The 22,895-nt window shown below is 42.3% G+C and overlaps 1 protein-coding gene across 5 annotated transcripts in view; it reads left to right on the top strand.

Annotated features, from left to right (window-relative positions):
* The window catches only part of DCDC2 (doublecortin domain containing 2), a 153,863-nt gene that overhangs the window by 33,165 nt on the left and 97,803 nt on the right, over window positions 1-22,895 (top strand). For 4 of the 5 annotated variants that reach the window (XM_027603635.2, XM_027603633.2, XM_027603637.2 and 1 more), the window contains 5 exons: window positions 10,834-10,910; window positions 11,041-11,172; window positions 15,633-15,779; window positions 16,379-16,468; window positions 17,517-17,571. In XM_027603635.2, coding sequence (XP_027459436.1) covers window positions 10,834-10,910; window positions 11,041-11,172; window positions 15,633-15,779; window positions 16,379-16,468; window positions 17,517-17,571 — 501 coding nt within the window. The remainder of the gene's footprint in view (window positions 1-10,833; window positions 10,911-11,040; window positions 11,173-15,632; window positions 15,780-16,378; window positions 16,469-17,516; window positions 17,572-22,895) is intronic. The other variant, XM_027603634.2, reaches the window with a different exon arrangement.

Genomic DNA, 22,895 nt, shown 5'->3' with positions numbered 1-22,895 from the left:
GTTAAGGCAACATATGGAAAGTGTTTGATGCAGTTCTAGGCATGATATACACTAAAAAAAAAAAATTGGCTTTGTATCAGGAGAAAGATCTGGACTAAATATAGAGATTGGATCATCATCAACAAAGTGATGTTGATAATAAATAACATCAAGTTGGATAAATGTGACCAGGGAGAGTGTTTGAGTCATAAAGAGAAGAAGGCTGGGATGGAATCCTGGGGGAAGAACCAACATTTAGGCATGGGCAGGAATATTTGTTAGTGTAGGAAACTGACAATGGTCACAGAAGGATGGAGTTAGACAACACATTGCTGAACTGGGATGGAATTTCCAGCTACACATTCCATGTTTGCTTTTCTTCACTATCATAGAGGATCATGTACCTCAAATGTCTATTCCAGATTTACAGCATTTCTGGACCTTAGTTTCCCTAAGTCCCAAAGAGCCCAGCACTAGAAAGAGATATTTTAGTATGTCAGATATTGTATAGGATATGTTTTGTAAGAAATACCCAAGGTTAAAATGTGTATTTGTTTTAAAAACAACCCTTTAATAGAAATCTGTGACGAAAATGAATAGAGCACATGGGCATTATGTATCTCTTGTGATTTTGCATTGATCACAAAAATCTGGAGAAGATTCAAGATGGCAGCTTTAGGAAGACCTTGAACTCACCGCCTCCCGCAGACACACCAAATCTACAGCTACTTATAGAACAATTCTCTCTGAAAGAGACCTGAGAATTACCTGAGTATCTACTCCAAAACAAAGGATGAAAAGACCACATTGAGAATTCTAGGAGAGGAGAGACAAGTCTTGACCAAAACCCCACTCCCAGCGCAGCTACCCACAAGATGTAGGGATCTTGCAAAAATGCAGCACATCCCTGAGGAGCAAGGGGTTTGAGCCCCACGTCAGGCACCCCCAGCGCTTGGGACCATGCCCTGGCAAGACAACCCCTCCATATGTCTGGCTTTGAAAACTGACAGGGCTTATGTCCAAGAGACCCAAACGGCTGTAGGAAACTGAGACTCTGCTCTCAAAGGGCTTGCGCACAGACATGCTTGCCCTAGGACCCAGTGCAAAAGCAGCAGGTTGAAAATTGCCCAGAGCTAGACATCACTGGAGCTCTCTCTGTGTGTTCCAGCCCCACCTCCAGCTTTCCACACCATGGGATCACTTTCTCTGCTCTTTTACCTGGCTCTTAGCTTTTGTTACACTTCTGTGCACTTAAAGAAGGTCCTGTGGGGAAGAATGAGTGGGTGAAATAGACTTGCCCTACATCTGGGTCTCCTCTGTCATGTCCACCCTCACGCTGGCTGGCTGGCTGTGCCCCCGAGGGTGAAAGCAGCTATAGGTTTCTTCGCGCTTAGAAAGGGCTCATCCCTCTCTGGAATTTAGTTCATTTAGACTTCTTTTTTTAAAAAAGATTTTTATTTATTTGAGAGAGAGAGAGGGGTAGAGAGCACAAGCAAGGGGGAAGGGCAGAGGGAGAGGGAGAAGCAGGCTTCCCGCTGAGCAGGGAGCCCGATGCGGGGCTGGATCCCAGGACCCCGGGATCATGACCTGAGCCAAAGGCAGATGCTTAACCGACTGAGCCACCCAGGCGCCCCAAATCATTTAGACTTCTTTGCATCCTAAGTTCTTTGATGCATTTAAAAAAATTATGGGTTCCAGTTTAAGATGACGACATAGGAAGATCCTGAACTCATCTCGTCCCATGGACACACTGAGTCTACAGCTACATGTGGAACAAATTTCTTAACAAACTCTAAAGGCTGGCTGAGTGACAATTACGCAGAAGGCAAACAAGAAAACTACATCAAAGCAGGTAGGAGAGGCTGGGACACAAACTTACCATAAGCCCCATCCCCGGCAGGACAAACCCACAAATGGGAGAAAACTCAAAACCTGGAACTCCGTCCCGAGGAGTGAAGGGTTCACACCCCACACTGGGCACCTTAGCTTTTAGAACCTGCACCTGAGAGTTGAGTACCCCCCACCCTGCCAAATATCTAACTTTGAAAACCAATGGGGCTTGTGTCCCAAGACCCACAAGGTTGTAGTGATCTGGAGAACATCTCTTGAGTGGCTTGTGTGGTTGAACTCACCTGCTCAGGGGCCCACCTCAGAGGCAGCTGACTATGCCCACACTTAAAGTGAGGGAGGCTCACTTCCTTTTACTGGAGCATCGGCCCAAAAGGCAGACGTCTAATTTAACACTTACATCTAGGAACCTGCCGGAAAACTCTCCAGGGACCAACATGCATGGGCGCCATCTTTGCACTCTCTCTTCACTCGAGGGTACCAGTATCTCCTGGAAGGGAGCTTTTACTTGAGTTTGGTCCCTCAGTCTTTGTGGCTCCCTCGTAGGGGACTCTTCTTGACCGCCTGGCTCTGGAGGCCAAGGGACCTTGTGTTCCTGGTCCTGTGGGACTGTAAGAATTGGTGTCAACCAGAAAGGAGCTTAAATCCCTATCTCACACCCCAATTCTTGCAGTTACTGACAGCGAACACTGCCAGCAGCTGGTGGGGCTTACGCTCGTGGTTCCTACACGACTGGAACCAGTGGAGAAAGAGTTCTCATAGAGCTGCCACGCCCCCAGGACCAAGCAAGAGGCAGCAGACCCAGGAGCTCGGTCTTTCTGTGAAAGAGACTCATGAGCTAATCATGATGGTGGCCTGAGGGGCAGGTTTTTCTAAATTAGACGTGCTGCGGGACTAACTGGGATCTTCTCCAGAGATGGTGGAAGATGGTTGCTATCTTTATGTTCTTCCTCTGCCATGCTCCAGAGCACCAGTGTCTCCTAGATGGGAGCTTTACTTAGAGCTAGTACCCTGGTTTTTATGTCTAGAACCCTACTTTTTTGTGACTACTGCCCATGAGACCCTGCCAGATCTCCGGGCTAGTGGGGCTTATGTTTGCAGTCCCCAAGGCTATATACAGGACTGTATATATTTACATGCTTTTAAAAGCTGCTGCCTGGGGATCTGGATTCTAAAGAGCCTGAATCTAGGTGCTGAGAGCTTCCCCTTAGGGACACTGACGGGTCTTGGCACATCTTCAGCTACTGGGAGCTCTTAAAAATATAATAGGCTGCTTAGGCAAGCTCAAAGGTTGGGAGATGACAAAGGGCTGGGGCAGGGTTGAACAGGGCTTACCTGCTACACAAAGCCACGTCCTCAGGACTGGGAGAGTTGGTTGTTTCATATACTGTATGGAAACCAACACAGAGAGTCAAGCAAAATGAAGAAACGCAGGAATCCATTCCAAATGAAAGAACAGGATAAAACCTCAGAAAAAAGACCTTAGCAAAGTAGAGATAAGTCATTTACCTGATAAAGAGTTCAACATTTTCCAGGATAGATCATAATTCTACGTTAGGCCACAAAAGTCTCAATAAACTTAAGAGGACTGGAATCATGTAAAGTGTCCTTTTGACCACAGTGGTATGAAACTAGAAATTAATTACATGAAGAAAAGTGAAAAATTCACAAGTATGTGGAGACTAAACAACATGCTACTGAATAACCAGTGAAGCAAAGAAGAGATCAAAAGGGAAATAAAAAAATACCTGAGACAAACAAAAATATAAACATAACATAGCAAACTTTATGGGATGTAGCAAAAGCAGTTCTAAGAGGGAAGTTCATAGTGATAAATGCCTACCTCAAGAAACAAAAGTCTCAAATAAACAACCTAACATTACACATTCAGAAACTAGGAAAAAAAGAACAAATGAAGCCCCACATCTGTAGAAGGAAAGAGATAACAGAGTTTAGAGAAGAAATAAATGAAATAGAGATTAAAAAGACAATAAAGAAGGTGAGTGGAACTAAGGCTGGTTCTTTGAAAAGATAAATAAAATTGACAAGCCTTTAGCTAGACTCACCAAGAAAAAAAGGACTTAAATAAATAAAATCAGAAATGAAAGATGAGATTTCACAACTGATACCACAGAAATACAAAGGATCCGAAGAGACTACTCTGAAAAATCATACGCCCCAAGCTGGACAACCTAAAAGAAATGGATAAATTACTGGAAACATACAACCTATCAAGACTGAATTGTGATGAAATCCAAACATGGATTACTAGGAAGGAGATTGAATCAGTAATCAAAAACCTACCAAGAAATGAAAGTCCAGGACCAGATGGCTTCACTAGTGAATTTTTACTAAACATTCAAAGAAGAATTAATATGAATCCTTCTCAAAGTCTTCCAAAAAACAGAAGGGGAGGGAAGCCTTCCAAACTCATTTTATAAGGCCAGCATTATCCTGATACCTTGGGCCTGATACCAAAACCAGGCAAGGAATGTTGCAAGCAAATTACAGGCCTGTGTCCTTGATGAACACAGATATAAAAATCCTCAACAAAATATTAGCCAACCAAAGCCAACAATACCTTAAAAGGTTCATCTACCACAATCAAGTGGGATGTATTCCAAGGATGAAAGGATGGTTCAACATCCTTAAAGGAGTCAGTATGGTACAACAGCACATTAACAAAATGTGGATAAATGAAGTCAAATGAAGGATGAAAATCATATGGTCATCTCAATAGATGCAGAAAAAGCATTTGTCACAATTCAATATCCATTTATGATAAAAACTCTCAACAAAGCAGGATAGGGGGAATAGAATAAAGGCCATATATGATGAGCCCATAGCTAAAATACTCAATGGTGAAAAACTAAAAACTTCCTTTAAGGTCAGGAACAAGACAGGGATGCCCACTCTCATTATTTTTATTTAACATCATATTGGGAGTCCTAGCCTAGGCAATTAGGCAACGGAAAAAAAAAATAAAAGGCATGAAAATTGGAAAGAAATAAGTAGAACTGTCATTACTTGCAGATGACATGATATTATATATAGAAAACCCTAGATTCCACCAAAAAAAAAACCTGTTGGAACTGGTAAGTGAATTCAGTAAAGTGAATTCAGTAAAATTACAGGATATGTACTTAATACAAAAAAAGTTGCATTTCTACACACTAATAACAAACTGTCAGAAAGAAAAATAAAGAGGGGTGCCTGGGTGGCTCAGTTGGTTGAGTCTGAGTTTTGATTTTGGTTTAGGTTGTGATCCCAGGGTGGTGAGATTGAGCCCTATGGTGGGCTCCATGTTGAGGTGGGGCCTGCTTAAGGTTCTCCCCTCCCTCTGCCCCTCCCCTGCAGCATGTGCATACATGTACATGCTGTTTGTCAAGAAAGAAAGAAAGAAAGAAAGAAAGAAAGAAAGAAAGAAAGAAAAGAAAGAAAACAGTACTATTTACAATTGAATTAAAGAGAATAAAATACCTAGGAATAAATAACCAAGGAGGTGAAAGACTGTATATTGAAAACTACAAGACATTAATTAAAGAAATTGAAGACATAAATGAGTGGAAAGATTTACCATGCTCATGGATTGGAACAATAAATACTGTTAAAATGTCCTTACTACCCAGAGCAATCTACAGATTCAGTGCAATCCCCATCAAAATTCTAAAGACGTTTTTTTCAAAGAAATAGAAAAAAATCATCCTAAAATTGGTATGGAACCACAAAAATCCTCCAATAGCTAAAGCAGTCTTGAGAAAGAAGAACAAAGCTGGAGTCACCATGCTCCCCAATTACAAACTATACTGCAGGGCTACAGTAATTTAAACAGTATGGTATTAGCATAGAAACAGAACAGAACAGAGAGCCCAGAAATAAACCCATACATATATGGTGAATTAATTTATGACCAGAAGGAAAGCATATACAGTGGGGGAAAGACAGTCTGTTCAGTAGTGTTGGGAAAACCAGACAGACAGCCATATGCAAAAGAATGAAACTCGACCACTACCTCTCACCATATACAAAAATTAACTCAAAATGGATTAAAGATTTGAATGTTTAAGACCTGAAACCATAAAACTCCTAGAAGAAAACATAGGCAATAAACTCCTTGACATGGGTCTTGGCTATGATATTTTGAATCTGACACTGAATGGTAGAACATATTTGCAAATCATAGATCTGCTAAGGGGCTAATATCAAAACATTAAGAACTCATACAACTCAATGACAACCCCCCCCGACAATCCAATTAAAAAATGGGCAGAAGATCTGAGTAGACATTTTTCCAAGGAAGACCTACAGATGGCCAGTGGGTACGTTAAAAGATACTTACAAGACATCATTAATCATCAGGGAAATGCAAATCAAAATCACAATGAGATACCAGTTCACAGGTTCAAACATGTTAGAAAGGCAGTTATCAAAAAGATAAGAAATAACAAGTATTGGTGAGGATGTGGGGAAATAGGAACCCTTGTGCACTGTTGCACACATACATGACCTGGGAAGTTAACATATAAAAAATCATGCTATTTAGCTTATCTTTCAGTTTTTGTTGTCATGTTGGGAACAATAGTCCCCTCCAACCTTCTACGTCCTAACCCGAAGTGGAACTGTTCTTTAGTTTACTTGAATATTGAAAAAAAAAACCCCTTTAAAATGAAAAAGCTATCTGATAGAGGCAGAGCAGATGCATTTTATTCATCAAATTACATACCAGTTATTAGAATGTATTTCCTCAGATATGAAAAAGGGAAAAATAGTGGTAGGAAAATGGTGTAATTTTTGTGTCTCAGAAGGTCTCTGTTACTCTGCAGGTTAGAATGTGTCAACTCATACTAATTGAGATGCAATGTAATACCATTGATAGAAATCCAAGGAGAGGGTGAGTGAGCTATTCTTTTGAGCAGTTTGGTTATTGTCCCCACCTCTTGTTACACAGCCTTCCCTTGTCACATTTCTCTTTCAGTCCATGCACCTGGAGAATCTTCATGATAAATTGTTTCATTCCGTGAAGCTTAGCGTGAAATACCCTCTGACAGAGGCATTTTCCAATTGTTAATTATCATGTAAACCATCACCACAGGACACTGTACCATCACCATCCATCACGCATCTTGACCAGTCTTTCTTGTGTTTAAAAATTAGTACAGGCACCTGGGTGGCTCAGTCGGTTAAGCATCCAACTCTTGACTCTTGATTTCAGCTCAGGTCATGATCTCAGGGTCCTGAGATCGAGCCCCGCTGTGAGCTCTGTGCTGAGGCAGGGCATCTGTTTCAGGATTCTCTCTCTCTCCCTCTCCCCATGCTTGCTCACTCTCTTTCTCTCTAAAACAAACAAATCTTTAAAAAAATAGTGATATTGAAAAAAAAAGGGTAATTACTTTAAAAACTTTGGAACAATTTCTAGTTTGGACGTGTCTGCTATATTGACTCCTAGGCAAGTTATTTTCAACTCTGGTGTCTTCTATACATGTTTGGCCCTTTTCTTCTCAATTTTCAGAAAGTGGTGAAAACTGATGAAATATTTTGTAAAGGACTTTGTTTTCCTCTTTGATGCTATGTGCTGTCTTTGAAAAGTAGTAACAACAAAGTTTCCCCAAAGATTACCATTTGGAGAATCTACTGTTTCTTAAATCTATACAATAAGGAAAATAGAGTTGAAATCTCTTTGTGTAGGTTGGCATATATTTGGCAGATAAATAACTTCATTACATTTTTCCCCCTAAATGCCTAGGTTTATCTTTATTATGGGCAGTCACAAAAACTTGATGTATTTTTTTAAAAAGGTGATTTAATACTGACTTTTAAAATTGTATAATGAGTGTTTACAAGAGGTCAGCGGTCACTAGATTTTTGGGATGGTGCTCATTTAACAGCATCGTTTTCTCAGGTCCTCAGACTGAGTTTGATTTTCTTGGCCTAGATTTTGAGAGGTTTCAAGAGGTGATGAGCGCTGAGATTTGAGGCGGGTGGATTCCCTGAAGCATTCAGCCTAACAGCCCCAGGGAGTGGCATTGCCTCTTGGTTCATTAGTTCATGGAGCCTCCCTTTGGGCTAGTTTAGCAGGATTATCCCTATTTTTGCAGATTAAGAAAATGGGGTGTGAGGCCTTGAATTGGTTCTCCTCGAAAGTGTTGGCGGTCAGTCCTGGAGCTCAGAATTGTAGACCTGTAGTCTGTTACTCCATTTGTAGACTTTGGCATTATTATTTCAAAGATGTATTTTCAAAGCAACAATTTTGCTTTCACTGAGCTCATTTTTATAACAAACAGATTCATATTTTTTGAGTCATGTAGGTTTTAACTTGAATTTGACCCAGCTGTGGTTATTGTCCTAGTAAATGTCATGTGGAATTGGTGAACTTGAGTTAAATCACGTATAGACTTACTAGGTTCACATGAAGCATTATGGGCTTTGAAAAGTGTTTATTATGGCCATCTGTGACATAAACACAATCTAAAGAAGATAGGAGAGACACAGGGGTATTTTGGAAAGCACCTGTGATTTGCATCTGAAGACCAGCCCTAGAGTCCTGACTCACCTCATTCTAACAGAGTAAACATGATTATGCCACTTTGCCATCTTTGGCTTTAGAACTAGTTTCAAGAAAAATGTGAGCCAAATATTTATTCAGTTCTCTCTCTACCTACCTACCTACCCACCTGCTCACCTGTCTAATTTCCACTCAGGGAATGACTCTTCTCTCTGATTAATTAGGCTTACCTACTTCTCGGGTATCCAGATAAACTGGGTTTTCCGAGACAAGTGTTGAACCCAGTGAAGAATCTAGGCAAGAGATCAGCTGTAAGCATGTCTTCCCTTTATTTCGTGGTGGTTCCCAACTGACCAAACCAATCAGGAGGATTATTAGTGTGCTGGGTCCAAAATGAAAGTTTGCATTTTGAATTAATACTTTTTCACTTGATTTGGTCCCATAGTCCTAGATTCCACAACTAACATTGGCCAGCCATTGATCAGTCACCAGTGAAAGCCATTCCTGGTACCCAGGGTCTTAGTGGGAGTACCTCACGTCCCATCCCTGGGTGTCCATCCCTCCCTAACTAGGTGTGTTGTTGATACTTAACATTATACTCATATTTCAAATATTATTTATTTTTAAATAAAGGCAATATTATTTATTTTTAAATAAAAGGTAATATTATTTATTTTTTTAAAAAAAGGCAAAGGAGATTGTATGGGCCAATAAGAAAATTTATAAATTTTAGAGACATATTTTAATTGATTATTATGTTTTCCATTATCAAAAGCCATAATTCTCTACATTAGCACCACATGACCAATCCCTCATGCCTGAAAAGGGTTCTGGAAAAATTTCCCTTGTGTGCAGTTGATTTGGCTTATTTTTGTGTGTGCAATTGAAGTTATTATTTGAAATGCCAATTAAATGCACTGTAAATTAAAAATAGTACTTTTTCCGAAAAGTTTCAATTGTGTACAATGGTCTTACTTTTTTTTCCGATTCAGATATATTGGATTATTTTTTTCAGATTCTATTATTAGTATATCCGAAAACAGCCTTGTTAATTTAATTATAATGACTCAAAGAAATATATATTTAAGGTTAATCTTCAGTTCACCTGGTTAATCATGAACATTTGGGGAAAATTTTTGCCATGGTGAATGAGGAAAATAATTACTATTCAAAACAAGTGGTTTGATTTAATTCCAGTAACAACTTATATACTCAGAATTATATGATTATTTTTTAAGGCGTGTTATTTATGAATTTCTGTGTGTTATGTTTATAGATATGTATACTCTAAATAAAAATAGCACATTTTAGCCAATTCAACAAGAATTTTGAAGTTATTTGTTTATATGACATGTTCACCTTCACCTTTAATTCAAGAATCCAACAAGGAAGGTCTTAAATAATCAAGGTCAAGAGGCAAGACATTAGAACGAAATTACTAGAGTATGAAGTATGTGCTCAGTACCTTACTAGGGAATATTGATGGTAACACCAAAGGGACATAGTAGGGACAAGCAATTGAAAATCAGATAAATAAAATATGTCATGTGTCAGATGATGGTAAGTGCTCTGGGAAAAACCAGCAGGAAGGACACTGGCAGCAGATGATTAATGGATCCAGCAGAGGTAGCTGGAGACAAAACCAAGGTGGCGGTTAGCTTTAAAAAGGGCTAAGGTTCCACCGGAGACTGGCAGAGCAGAGACAAAGGGTGAAGAGGAAGATGAGGTGGGTTGTGGAGGGAAGGGAGCTCCAGGGGCTTCATGCCTGTTGGCCCGAATTTCCTTAAGTTCAGAAGGAAATGATCTGCTGAGAGTGAGTGTGTCTGCAGTGGAATTTTAGAGTTCAGCATGAGGGGTAGGGATTCAGGAAAAAACCCTATGTAGTTGACTAGGGAGGAGAGGGCTGCTGGAAGCCCAAACCTGGCCTCAGGCGGAGGGGGCCCTGGGGGGCCTTGTGCTTCTTGCGGTGTGTGGCCTGGAAGCAAAGGCTAGAGAAAGTGGGCTGATGGAGAGGGGAGAAGTGGAATCCGTGGGGGAAATGGGGTGGGGTCACGGGGCTTGGGGGGTGGGGCTGTATGGGGTCGTGTGCGGGGGTGGGGTGGGGAGAGAGGGCTAGATTCAGCCCCAGAGAGGAGTATGCCTGGCTGGAGGGGGAGCCCTTCAGAGTTCCAGATTTTATAAGATTACTTTGTTTCTGTGTTGCAGAAAGCAGTGTTTAAAATGTTGCCTTAAAATTCTCAGGATAGGCCCAATTGTGGGCACAGATTACAAGGAGTAAGCCAGGGTTTAAGGGAAATTTTTCTTGAGAGCTTTGTTAAGGGCATACGATAGTGCTAGAAAGTGAGCCTGGAGTGTTTATGTAATTGGGGAAAAAAGCGCCAGTTTTTAACAAAGGCACAACAGGTCTCAGCCCGTTTCTGAAAACCTGTGGTTTTAACTCCTAGAAAAAAGACAAGAAAACCTAACAGACATTCAGTTATGTGCATTTCTTTGCTTTTTTAAAGGTGAAGCCGGTAATGCACAGCAGAATCAACGTGTCTGCTCGCTTTAGAAAACCCCTTCAGGAGCCCTGCACCATCTTGTAAGTTGAAGACTTTTACCTTGAGGTTGGAAGGTTGCTTTCCTTGTGGTTTGGAATTTGTTTTGTAGCTTTAAAAGTATAACTGTTTCAAATGGCGTGGCTGGCTGGTTTTGCTTTTTTTTTTTTCCAGCTTGATTGCAAATGGAGACCTCGTAAGTCCGGTTTCTCGCCTCCTCATCCCCAGAAAAACCTTGAATCAGTGGGATCATGTGCTACAAATGGTCACAGAAAAAGTAACTCTGAGGAGTGGGGCTGTCCACAGGTACGCCTGAGTCATCTTCTCTGGGTGAATGGGTTTCAGAAGTGTGCAGGAGAATCCCAGGACGCTCCAGAGTCACTGGTCCCCAGTCTGGCTCCAGAGCCTGTGCTCTTAACTACTAAAGCTATTCTCGAGAAAAATCCCATAAATTTATCTTTCATTATATACGAACTATCTGTATTGCCTTTGCATATTTATCTTATTGATTTATAGATACTCTTTACATATGAGGGCATCTGGCCCTTTCTCCTATGAGTTTTAAATATTTTCCCGTTTGTATTTTTGATTCTCTTTATGTTTTTTTTTTTTTTTTTTGTGTGTGTGTGTGTGTGTGTGTACAGTTAAGTTGAATTTTGGTACAGTCAAATTTTTAGTCTTTTCTTATGATCATTAAGTTTTTTGACTAGGTTAGCTTTTCCTCATTCCAAGATTATAAAAGTATTCTGCAGTGTTTTCATCTTGTACTTTTAATTTCATTTAAACCTTTGATCCTTCTGGATTTATTTTCGTGTCAGGAGTGAAGGCAGATCTTAAAAGTTCTTTTTTTTAGATATACAGTTGTGTCTTTTGACATATACATAAATGTAAACCCACTCGATAAATAATATAAAGCACCCAGAGATATATACACACAGTTGCATGCCCAGATACATCTGTTCATACATATACTGATCTGAACAAATTCACACATGGAAATAAAATATATGCAAGTATAAATACAGAAATGAAAATATATGTTCCCCCACTGCAATATTTGAATACTTGGAGGAACTTAATTCTCAGTGTAATGCCAGATATGAGTGAGATTTGGTTGCTGGTCACTTGGGACATGCCCATTTTCCTTTAACAGAACATTAAAAAGTCTTATGGCTGGACCCTCCCTGTGCCTCAGTATACTTACATATCAGAAACATCCCATTAAAACCAGTTCAACTCCCCGTTTATGTTTCTTGCCCTTTGCAAAAAAAGGAAGAAAGCAGGTCAAAGTCCTATAAAAGAAGCCTAAAATCGTGGGTTAGAATTTATTCCATATGCTTAACTACCTGCAGAGGAAACCAGTCAAATCTTGGCTATTTCCAGATCCACAGTGATTTGTCTTTTAATTTCAAGCCATGAAAGTTAACTACTTACTCCGATCTTCCTGTTTTGAAGGAAAATGAGTATCTGGGTCCAGGCCAGTGGTTCTCAGCTTGGGACGATTTTGCCCCTAGGGGACATTTGGCAGCATCGGGTCATTTTTGGTAGTCACCCTGGGGTTGTGGCAGCTACTACTACCATCTAGTGGGTAGAGGCCAAAGGTGCTATTAGGAGCACCTACAGTTAGTTCACAGGCAGACCGCCCCCCCAACGAAGAATTATCAGATCCAAAATGCCAATAGAACCATTGTTCAGAAACCCTGGTCTAGGTTAAGGAGGGAAAACCAGAAAATCTGGGCTAAGTGTTGAGAATTAGAGTTGTAAGGATTGAATTACAGTGTTATAAAGAGGGAGCATCTTTATATTAAATCAACCCAAACACACTTCAGGGTGTTTGTGGCGGTTTTCTATGTATTTCTTGGCTCCTTTTGATATGGCCATTTACATCATCAGTGAAGAAGCAGACAGATCAATGCCTTTGTCTTTTTTTTTTTTCTTTGCAAATGTCACTAACCTTTATTAGGTAAGATAAGAAGTCTGAGAATTTTTTTTTCTAAATGCTTTTTTTTCTAAATTTGTTCCAGTCATGAACTCTGGTTTATAACCTTCAAAAATAGGCATAGCCTTTTCCATGGTGTTTTCTAATAATCAGCTATTTCTTGTTCTTTAGAAAAAAAATTCTGGGGACACTTTAAGTTGTCTAGTATAAAGTTATCGCTGTTCTTTTAATAAGTAACATATTCATTGTTGTCTGCGGCAGCAGTTTTACAGTAAAGGGAGGTCCTTGTGAAATCCCTTGATTCTGGGAAGATGAAGGGAGGCAAAAAAGAAAAAAAAAAAAAGAAGAGGCATGAATGCTATGCGGTTCTGCATCATTAATCCTCTCCATGGGTTCCTTTGCCTCTTGTTTTCAGACTCTGTTCTGTGTGTGTTTGGATGTACTGTTTTGGCTGAGGGCTCTTGCACAGAATGCAGTAAGTCTGTCAACCTGACAAATACATTAAGAAAATAAATTGTAAACGTGCTCACAAAATAGAAATAGAAGGACCGATCTTCAGCAGGAGCTGAGTCCATTTAAAGCACCACGTTTGGGCGCCTGGGTGGCTCAGTTGTTGAGCCGTCTGCCTTTGGCTCAGGTCATGAACCCGGGGTCCTGGGATCGAGCCCCGTATTGGGCTCCCTGCTCTGAGGGGAGCCTGCTTCTCCCTCTGCCCCTCCCCACCCACCCTCTGTCTCTCATGAATAAATAAAGAAAATCTTAAAAAAATAAAATAAAGCACCACATTCTTTATTTTTAAATTTTTTATTATGTTAATCACCATATATTACATCATTAGTTTTTTTTTAATTTTTTTATTGTTATGTTAATCACTATATTACATCATTAGTTTTTGATGTAGTGTTCCATGATTCATTGTTTGTGCATAACACCCAGTGCTCCATGCAGAATGTGCCCTCTTTAATACCCATCACCAGGCTAACCCATCCCGCCACCCCCCTCCCCTCTAGAACCCTCAGTTTGTTTTTCAGAGTCCATCGGCTCTCATGGTTCGTCTCCCCCTCTGACTTACTCCCCTTCATTCTTCCCCTCCTGCTATCTTCTTCTTTTACTTTTTTCTTAACATATGTTGCATTATTTGTTTCAGAAGTACAGATCTGTGATTCAACAGTCTTGCACAATTCACAGCGCTCACCGTAGCACATACCCTCCCCAATGTCTATCACCCAGCCACCCCATCCCTCCCACCCCCGACCACTCCAGCAACCCTCAGTTTGTTTCCTGAGATTAAGAATTCCTCATATCAGTGAGGTCATATGATACATGTCTTTCTCTGATTGACTTATTTCACTCAGCATAACACCCTCCAGTTCCATCCACGTCGTTGCAAATGGCAAGCTCTCATTCCTTTTGATGGCTGCATAATATTCCATTGTGTATATATACCACTTCTTCTTTATTCATTCATCTGTCAAGGGACATCTTGGCTCTTTCCACAGTTTGGCTATTGTGGACATTGCTGCTATAAACATTGGGGTGCACGTACCCCTTCGGATCCCTACATTTGAATCTTTGGGGTAAATACCCAGTAGTGCAATTGCTGGATCGTAGGGTAGCTCTATTTTCAACTGTTTGAGGAACCTCCATACTGTTTTCCAGAGTGGCTGCACCAGCTTGCATTCGCACCAACAGTGTAGGAGGGTTCCCCTTTCTCCACATCCCCGCCAACATCTGTCGTTCCCTGACTTGTTAATTCTAGCCATTCTGACTGGTGTGAGGTGGTATCTCATTGAGGTTTTGATTTGGATTTCCCTGATGCCCAGCGATGTTGAGCACTTTTTCATGTGTCTGTTGGCCATTTGGATGTCTTCTTTGGAAAAATGTTCATGTCTGCTGCCCATTTCATGATTGGATTATTTGTTCTTTGGGTGTTGAGTTTGATAAGTTCTTTATAGATTTTGGATACTAGCCCTTTATCTGATATGTCATTTGCAAATATTTTCTCCCATTCTGTCGGTTGTCTTTTGGTTTTGTGGACTGTTTCTTTTGCTGTGCAGAAGCTTTTTATCTTGATGAAACTCCAATAGTTCATTTTTGCCCTTGCTTCCCTTGCCTTTGGCGATGTTTCTAGGAAGAAGTTGCTGTGGCTGAGGTCGAAGAGGTTGCTGCCTGTGTTCTCCTTTAGGATTTGGATGGACTCCTGTCTCACGTTTAGGTCTTTCAACCATTTGGAGTCTATTTTTGTGTGTGGTGTAAGGAAATGGTCCAGTTTCATTCTTCTGCATGTGGCTGTCCAATTTTCCCAACACCATTTGTTGAAGAGACTGTCTTTTTTCCATTGGACATTCTTTCCTGCTTTGTCAAAGATGAGTTGACCATAGAGTTGAGGGTCCATTTCTGGGCTCTCGATTCTGTTCCATTGATCAATGTGTCTGTTTTTGTGCCAGTACCATACTGTCTTGATGATGACAGCTTTGTAATAGAGCTGGAAGTCCGAAATTGTGATGCCGCCAGTAAAACACCACATTCTGTACGAGTCAGGGCTTTCCGTCTGAAATCTTACTGTGGCAGCAGGAGACGATCCTTCTGTTGGGTTGGTAGGTTGATTGGGATGAAGTACTTGTACACAGAGAGAGGGTAACTGTCTCTACATTGTAACACTGGCATTTAGTAGAATCTAATGACTTTGAGGCATTTCGAATTCAATAATTAGCACAATAACAAATGAGCCAACTTAAGAGAGGAATGCTTCTATTGAACTTTGTAATTTTAAGTAGCTCTTCCATGCTTGTTTAAATTTTAATTGTGGGCATTCATGTTTTGGCAGACTTTACACATTAGAAGGAAAACTTGTTGAGAGCGGGGCCGAGTTGGAGAATGGGCAGTTTTATGTGGCTGTCGGCAGAGATAAGTTTAAGAAATTGCCTTACGGTGAATTACTTTTTGACAAGTCCACCATGAGAAGGTCCTATGGGTAAGTGTTCATCCTCATTCACATCTTCTATTTTAGTTACCACTTGAAATAACATTGTCTTATGTTGACCACCGGTATATCTTATATAATCTTGCTCATCAGTTAGAATGGATAGCACGTTTGATATATATTGATTTGATTTATTTATTTATTTTTGCCATGATTGGAGATTGGAGATTTTTTTTTTTTGCACAAAAATATAATTTGGGGGGACTCTATGAAAGGTTATATAGCATTTCTTTTAACCATTCACTTACAAATTCACAGTAAATATAAAGATTTATTTTGGTGAAGAAGATACAGGGCCAAGGGCTTCTATACAGCATACATCATTCGAAGTTTTAATAATGTCTCCGCTGGTTAGCTAGACCAAATAGTTTTCAGTTGGTGCGTATACGAACATCTACAAGTGTTAAAAAAAACATAATATTTTATACTCCTTTTAATAATAATAACGAGATAAATATACAATATATAAACAATATAAATCTCCTTGTGCAAGTAAGTAGAGCAGCAAGAAAGACTATAATTATTATATGCAAAATTTTGAAGATTGCACTTTTAATTACACACAGTGCACTGTGACCCTTTTTCTTTAGGAAATGTCATGCATTTGTGAAAAGTGCCTTATTTCCGCTGAGCAGAGGGCTGGCCCCCGGCAGATGCAGGCACCCCCTGGCTTGCTCATGGTGGGTTTTTTTTTTTTTTTTTTTTTACCACCTGTGCTGCTTTTCCCACACGTTCTACGGCCACTTAGCTCTCAGAACCTGACTTTTCATGGCTGTCCTCTGCTGGGGTGTGGGTTACTTGCACAGAGATAGCAGAAGGTCACCAATTTGTTCTCCATTAATTTGCAGTTTATGAAGCCTGATGGAGAGGCTGGCTGAGGGTTTCCAAATAAGTAAGGGATGAAATGGACTTTTGGGGTGGTGTTTGGAGTGGGCAGGAGCACACGGTTTTCCAGCACTTTAGAATTACTTTCCAGCAGACTTATTGACGACTGTCCTTAGCCATCCATAACGTCAAATCCTTCACGATCTCTGCTGAGCAACACTGGATTCACCTGCTGTGGGCTACAGTGTGTTCTCAAGGGCAATGAGAAGTCTGTAGCTCTTGGTGGCCTCTCTCTGACAAATTAGTTAGCCACACCTTCATCTGTGTGTGGTCTTATTTTCAGAGGGGTCAGTGGGTTCCAAGATAGGTCTCTTCCTACCATCTGTGGAACAACATTCCTACAGCCAAAGAGAACTTTTATTTTTTTATTGAGAATGACCGGTCTAGAAGCTCACTGAATGTAAACGCCGGTGTTTTGCCTTTCTGAGCTTCTGACATAGACACTGCAGATGTTATGAAAACAATGGACATTTATTGTTTTTGACTCAGTCTGGCAAAACCATCACTGAGATTAGGAAGTGACATTTTGAAATGCATCCAGAAAGCTTGGGGATTTGAATAAAAATGCTGCAAAAAAAATTTAAGGTGGTACTAAAAGTTTATAGGGAGCATCAATGAAAATTGTTTAATGTTAAACATTAAAGATCTTTGGGACTGGATTTTAATGATTTTATGGCGGTCTTTGTGAAATCGGGAAAGTATGTGGTACTTTTTGTGAAACACCTGTGTCCCTTAAGCAGATGACTTGTAGGTTGGGATGACAAGTTAGGATGACAATTATCTTGCATTATGTATTATTTGTCAATAACATTCAGATTTCTAAATTGCGATTTGTTTCCACAGTCAGAAAGCTTCTTCACTACCTCCTATTGTAGGATCCAGAAAGTCTAAAGGGAGTGTAAGTATCAGATGCTTTACTCATTAAATATTCTCTATTTCTATATGATACAGAGAGACTGTCTTTTGGGTTTCAATTAAATTTGAAGAGATAAAACTTAGCTGCCTTGTGGTATATGAGCAATTATGTGAAACAACGCTAGAACATTAACGTTATGGTTAAGGTCTTCGAAGTGAACTAATGCTTTTAAAATAGAGGTTCCAAAGTAGGTGTCTTTTTCCTTGCGTATACACAGTTGAAATCTGGGCAATGACGCATAAAAGTAGAGGAAAGTTTGGATTAGGTCACATTCGTGGTCTGCTCAGTCTGGTTTTGTATCTCTGACAAAGACTAAAAAAAGGATGTTTTTGTAAAAAAAAAAAAAAGGCAATCATCAAGTTATCTTCCTTTCAAAGACTGAGAATCACTCTACGTCATTCCCTATCAGAATTTTTTCCATCTGTGATTGGTCCATGCATTTGTTCACTCAGCGAATGTCCATTCCGTACCTCTCCTGGGGGAACTGTGGCAGGCGTTTAGTAGGTGACTTCATAACCTGTTTGTATTTTTGGTCCATACCCCTTCTCAGGGAGTGGTGTGATGCCAGGCTTGGAGGGCCACTTTGACAGGTTTTTCTAGCTGAGGCTTCTCTCTCTCTGCCCTTTTGACTGAGCTGCCTGCCCAGCAGTGATCAGAATTGGTTTGGCATTTCCCCCTAGTCTGCACGCTGCCCCCTGATTTAACTAAGCAGACTTCTTCCATTGGTATTTCGTGACATAAGCAACTGCTGGGTGATGATATGTCTCCTGATGATGCTTTAGTCCACACCCCCTGCCCCAACCTTTTTGTATATCATGCAAAATTCTTTGGGGAAAAAAAAAAGAGAAATCATTTTGTGTGATGTAGTGCTGACCTCAGCATAACAAACAACAGACATTTATCACCCATTCATTAGCTGAGGCTCTTGCCCTGTTTATGACCAAGCTTTGGCCCTCAGGAAACGTACAATCCAGTTGAAGTGGAGAACAGAGCCTGAAAAGGTAACTGACGAGCTAACGCTGAACAGCGAGTTTGCGGTGAGATTGGTGAACGCGAGACAGAGGAAGTCAAAGGTGTGTTCGCCAAAGTACACGAAGGAAGTTGAATGTGAGCCATGCCTTTGAGGGTTGTTTGCGACGGGTGAAGGTTGATGAGGGGAAGGGGTTTCAGATGGAAAGGATGGTGTGAGAAAGGAGCGAAGATGTGCTCTCCGAGGGGCAATCATGGCATCTGCACTTAAACATGGAAGGGGAATTCTGCACAGACAGTAGGAGCACATCCAAAGGCTCCCATTGAGTCCACAGGCCCTGTCTGGAGGGAGCTCATGCTCATGACCCTGGGGGACGGGGAGTCCCTCGGGTTGACTGGAGCAGGGGATCCTTCGTGTGTGCAGGCTGGTTCGCCTGGAGTGGTAGGTGGTAGCAGTTTCAGATGGCCTTGAATGTCAGACCCAAGAGTCTAGTCCTTATCCTGGAGTAGAGGGCAGCTCACGAAGGCTTCCGAGAAGTGGGAATGTGAACCCAAGTCTGTTCTAGGAAGGTCAGATCTTTAACGTATTGAGAGGCCACAGATGAGAGACGTCTGTTGCGTGGCCATTGCAAGCAGGAGCCTTGGCATCAGGTGTAAAGAGCTAGGCTTAGGAAGGTGCCTATTGCTCTTGAAGAGATGGAAGACTTCCTTGGTGAAGGGGGGGTTAATGGAGAGGTTGGAGCCAGAGATAACTGCAGGTTCTTGAGCGTGGATCACCCAGGAAATAGTGCGACCCTGGCCAGGAAGAGGGCAGTCGGAGGAAATAATGACCTGCCTGATTTCAAACATACTGAGTTGGAGGTGTCATCGTGGAATCTAGTTGAAAGTGTTCAGCAAGCAGCTGTAACTGGTGGAGACCGAGGCCTGACGAGGACCCGGGGCGCAGATGGCAAGTTCATCCGCGTAGCAGTCATAGCTGGAGAGTAGACCCATCACTCTGCTGTTCCTTCCTGGCACCCAGCCCGGCGCGGGGCAGCCCTCCTCCTGCTGTCGAGTGCGATCCTGGAGAGAGTGCACACAGACTGCCGAGGACCCAGCCCCAAGGCAGGCAGGCAGCACTGGTCTGCAGAGGCGGAGAGAGAATGTTCCAGTGGCTCAAAGATAGATACCGCTACCAAAGCTGAATAGAACCCGCGAATGTGGGGTTTGGACATTTTGTCCTCTTGCTCTTCTTCAGGACTTTGGGGGCAGAATCTCCTTGTCTACCCCAGGCATGAGTGGGCTCATCGATTCCCATGATGCCGCTGCAAGAGTGGTGGTCGAACAGAGAGACCCAGTGGACTTCGTAAGTGCCCCTAGGTCAGCCAGGAAAGTTGGTGTCAGAACCAAGACCATAACTCAACTCTTTGCATTCACAGTTACCAGACTTTGGAATTACGGGCTTATTATTCTGAAGTTTGGGATGGTCTACATTTTTTTTTTATTAAAAATGCACAATTTGTTTCCTGCTTTAAAATTCATGTGCAAGAGGCACATCCATATCGCTTGCTTGTTTGGAAGTTATTTAGAATCTGTGCAGTGAATGCTGCTTCCTCTAATGGTAAATGGACTTTCCTGTGTATCTGGCACGGAGCAGAGCCCCAGGGAAATGGAGATGAGCAAAAAAGACATGGTGCTCTGAGCTCAAGGTACACTTGGGGGAGAACAAGGTTAAACTAACAATTCCAGAAATCAATATATAATTACAAGGTGCGGTAGGAATGAAAGAAAGGTACAGAGCAATATGAGACAATGGAAGGAGAACCTATTTAGGTAGGTGGGTCAGGACAGGTCTTCCCTGGGGAAGTGACCTTGGAGGAAAGACTCAACATCATGACATGTTTCCATCTCCTAGAAAGCAAAGACTCAAAATTACATGTCCATGCTCCGACTTAGAAGAATGAAATGACGGTAGAGTTTGCCTCTTTCCACAACACTCCAAAAACATTCTGTCTATTCATCCATGTGTCCATCTGCTCGTTCAGTTAGCCATTCGACACATACTTATTGAGCTGTTACTAATGTGCCAGGAGCCACTCTAAAGGACCAGCTCACAGTGGCCAACAGATCAGGTTTCAGACCTCACGGAACTTTCCTTTTAGTGCTTGTGAGTGTGTGTGGAGCAGCAGGGGTGGGGGTGAAGTGGGAGAATGGGGGTAGATAGACTATCAACCTCTAAACAAATGTACACATAATTTCACATGGTGCTAAGCACTAGGAGGAAAATAAAATGTAGCAAGGCACGAATTGATAGAAAATTCTCAGAGACCTTAATGACCTAAAGAAGCCAGTCCTGCAAGGCGGGGCAGGACCAGAAAGAGCATCTATGGCAGAGGCAAGGGTCACAAAGGCCCTTGGTGAGGAGCCTGGCATCTTGGCATGTGAGGAGGGCAGGAAGAAGGCCAGAGTGGTCTGAGATGAGATTGGAGAGGCACGTAGGGCCAGGTCTGTAGACACTGTGCTAGGAGTTTGGATTTTATTCCTTGATGGGGGACACCATCTGAGGGTTAGAAGACGAGAAGAAGAGAGGGATATTGTTGGTCTTACATTTCTGAGGGATCACTCCGGCTGTGGTGTCTACAGAGAAGCGGGTCAGGGGGAGAACCTAAGCAGGAGGTGGTGGGGCGCTGGACCCAGGCACGTGACGCAGGTGACCTGGGCGCCTATGACGAGTCCTCCTCGAGTATCTTGTAACTGTTGTCTCTGAGTGGTGGGTTCAACCAATAGGCATTTACTGAGTGCATGTTACGTCCTGGGCACTGTCGTAGAGCTTATGGGAAGAGGGAGGCAGTGAATCTAGAGAAAGCCCTGAGCATATGGAGCGTGCATTCTAGGGGAGGAGAAAGACAAATACACAACACACTTGGTGTTAATCGGGGATAAGCTTGAAGAAAAACACATCAAGGTATGGGAAGAGGAAGTGAGAGGGGGCTGTATCATCTGGGTGGTCAGGGCAGCCCTCTTTCAGGATGTTATATTCGAGCAGAGGGGCAGAACCCGCCTGGCACACGGCAGGGGCTCCATAACCCTGTGCAGTGGGTGTGTGAATGCCCGGCAGTGAGGCGCACGGAGGGACCATCTCCGTCGGCAATTCCAAAGTCACAGCCTTGGTTTTTTAACTGAAGGATTATTTTACTCCTGTCCTCTAATTAATTGGGTCCCTGGAGAATGTACATGTTTTTAAAGATTGTTAACTGCTTGGCACCGAGTGGGGGTGTGCGTGAGGGGGCTGGGCGAGACCTAGCTCGGGACCGAAGAGACCACCCCCGAGTCAGCAGGAAAGGCACCCCTAAACTGGTGATACAAGTCAAAGGGGCTGCAGAGCTGGGTTTTTAGGAATTCATTTCTCGCAGGGCTTTCTAGGAATCGCGCTGGTGCATAAGGAAGGGGAGTGTGGGTGGGGGCCTGATAGAACTTAGTGGGAAAAAAGGAGAAGCTGCAGGAGTCTGCACAGGGGCCCCTGCTGGTGGGTCAGCAGCACCCACCCTTGTAGTAGGGAGTGCGGGTGATGAGGGGGCTTCTGGGCTCAGGCAGACCCTTCCAGAGCAGCTAAGGAACGAGACCACAAAGCCATTCCCTACACAGACTCCTAGCGCTGGGGGATCACAGACACGAGCAAACTGAGAGTAATTTAACCTGCGGTTCTGACCTTGAAAAAAAAAGGAAGATAGAAGGGAATCATGTTAAATTCTATTAAGTGGGAAGAACCACCCCCTGATCGGGAGACTTCTCCGGGGCACACCACGCAGGGTCAAGGCGGCCCCTAGTGGAAGACGTGTAAACTCGGAGATAGTTGAAAGGTAAAGCCTGGGTTCTTGTTCTTATTACCACGTGGCCGATATAGCCTGTGATCAGTTTACAGACTCAAATCTCGTCATTGCTAACGTTCTGGTGAACAACAACAACAACAAAACCAACACGATTATCCGTGTAACACAAGGTCACTGTGAAGCAAGATAAATTCCAGATGCTCCCAAAGCTCCATTTTGCCTTTTGGGAAACCGAGTCTGGTATGGATAAAGGGGCTTTTTGCACACTTGCCATCACCAGATACATCAGTGAGAGAAATACCAGCCTGAGTTTGGGTCCAGCCTCCTGGTCAGGAGCCTTCCTCCTGGGCGCATCTCCGAAACACGCGAGGCAGAGGCAAGGCCCTCCCAACATTATCTTAAACTCGATGTTTTCCGGCCTTGGGGCCTTTGGCACGTGTCTATGGGGGCTGGGGCTGCATTTCCTGTCGTAAAGAAAGACACCTGAGTTGAGTGGCTCCTGTTGGAAAGAGCCTAGGGAGCTATTAA

This window comes from Zalophus californianus, chromosome 7 (genome assembly GCF_009762305.2).
Source record: "Zalophus californianus isolate mZalCal1 chromosome 7, mZalCal1.pri.v2, whole genome shotgun sequence".
Classification (NCBI taxonomy): Eukaryota; Metazoa; Chordata; class Mammalia; order Carnivora; family Otariidae; genus Zalophus; species Zalophus californianus.
The sequence above is the reverse complement of the archived record's forward strand: the minus strand, read 5'-3'. Positions and strand labels throughout refer to the sequence as shown.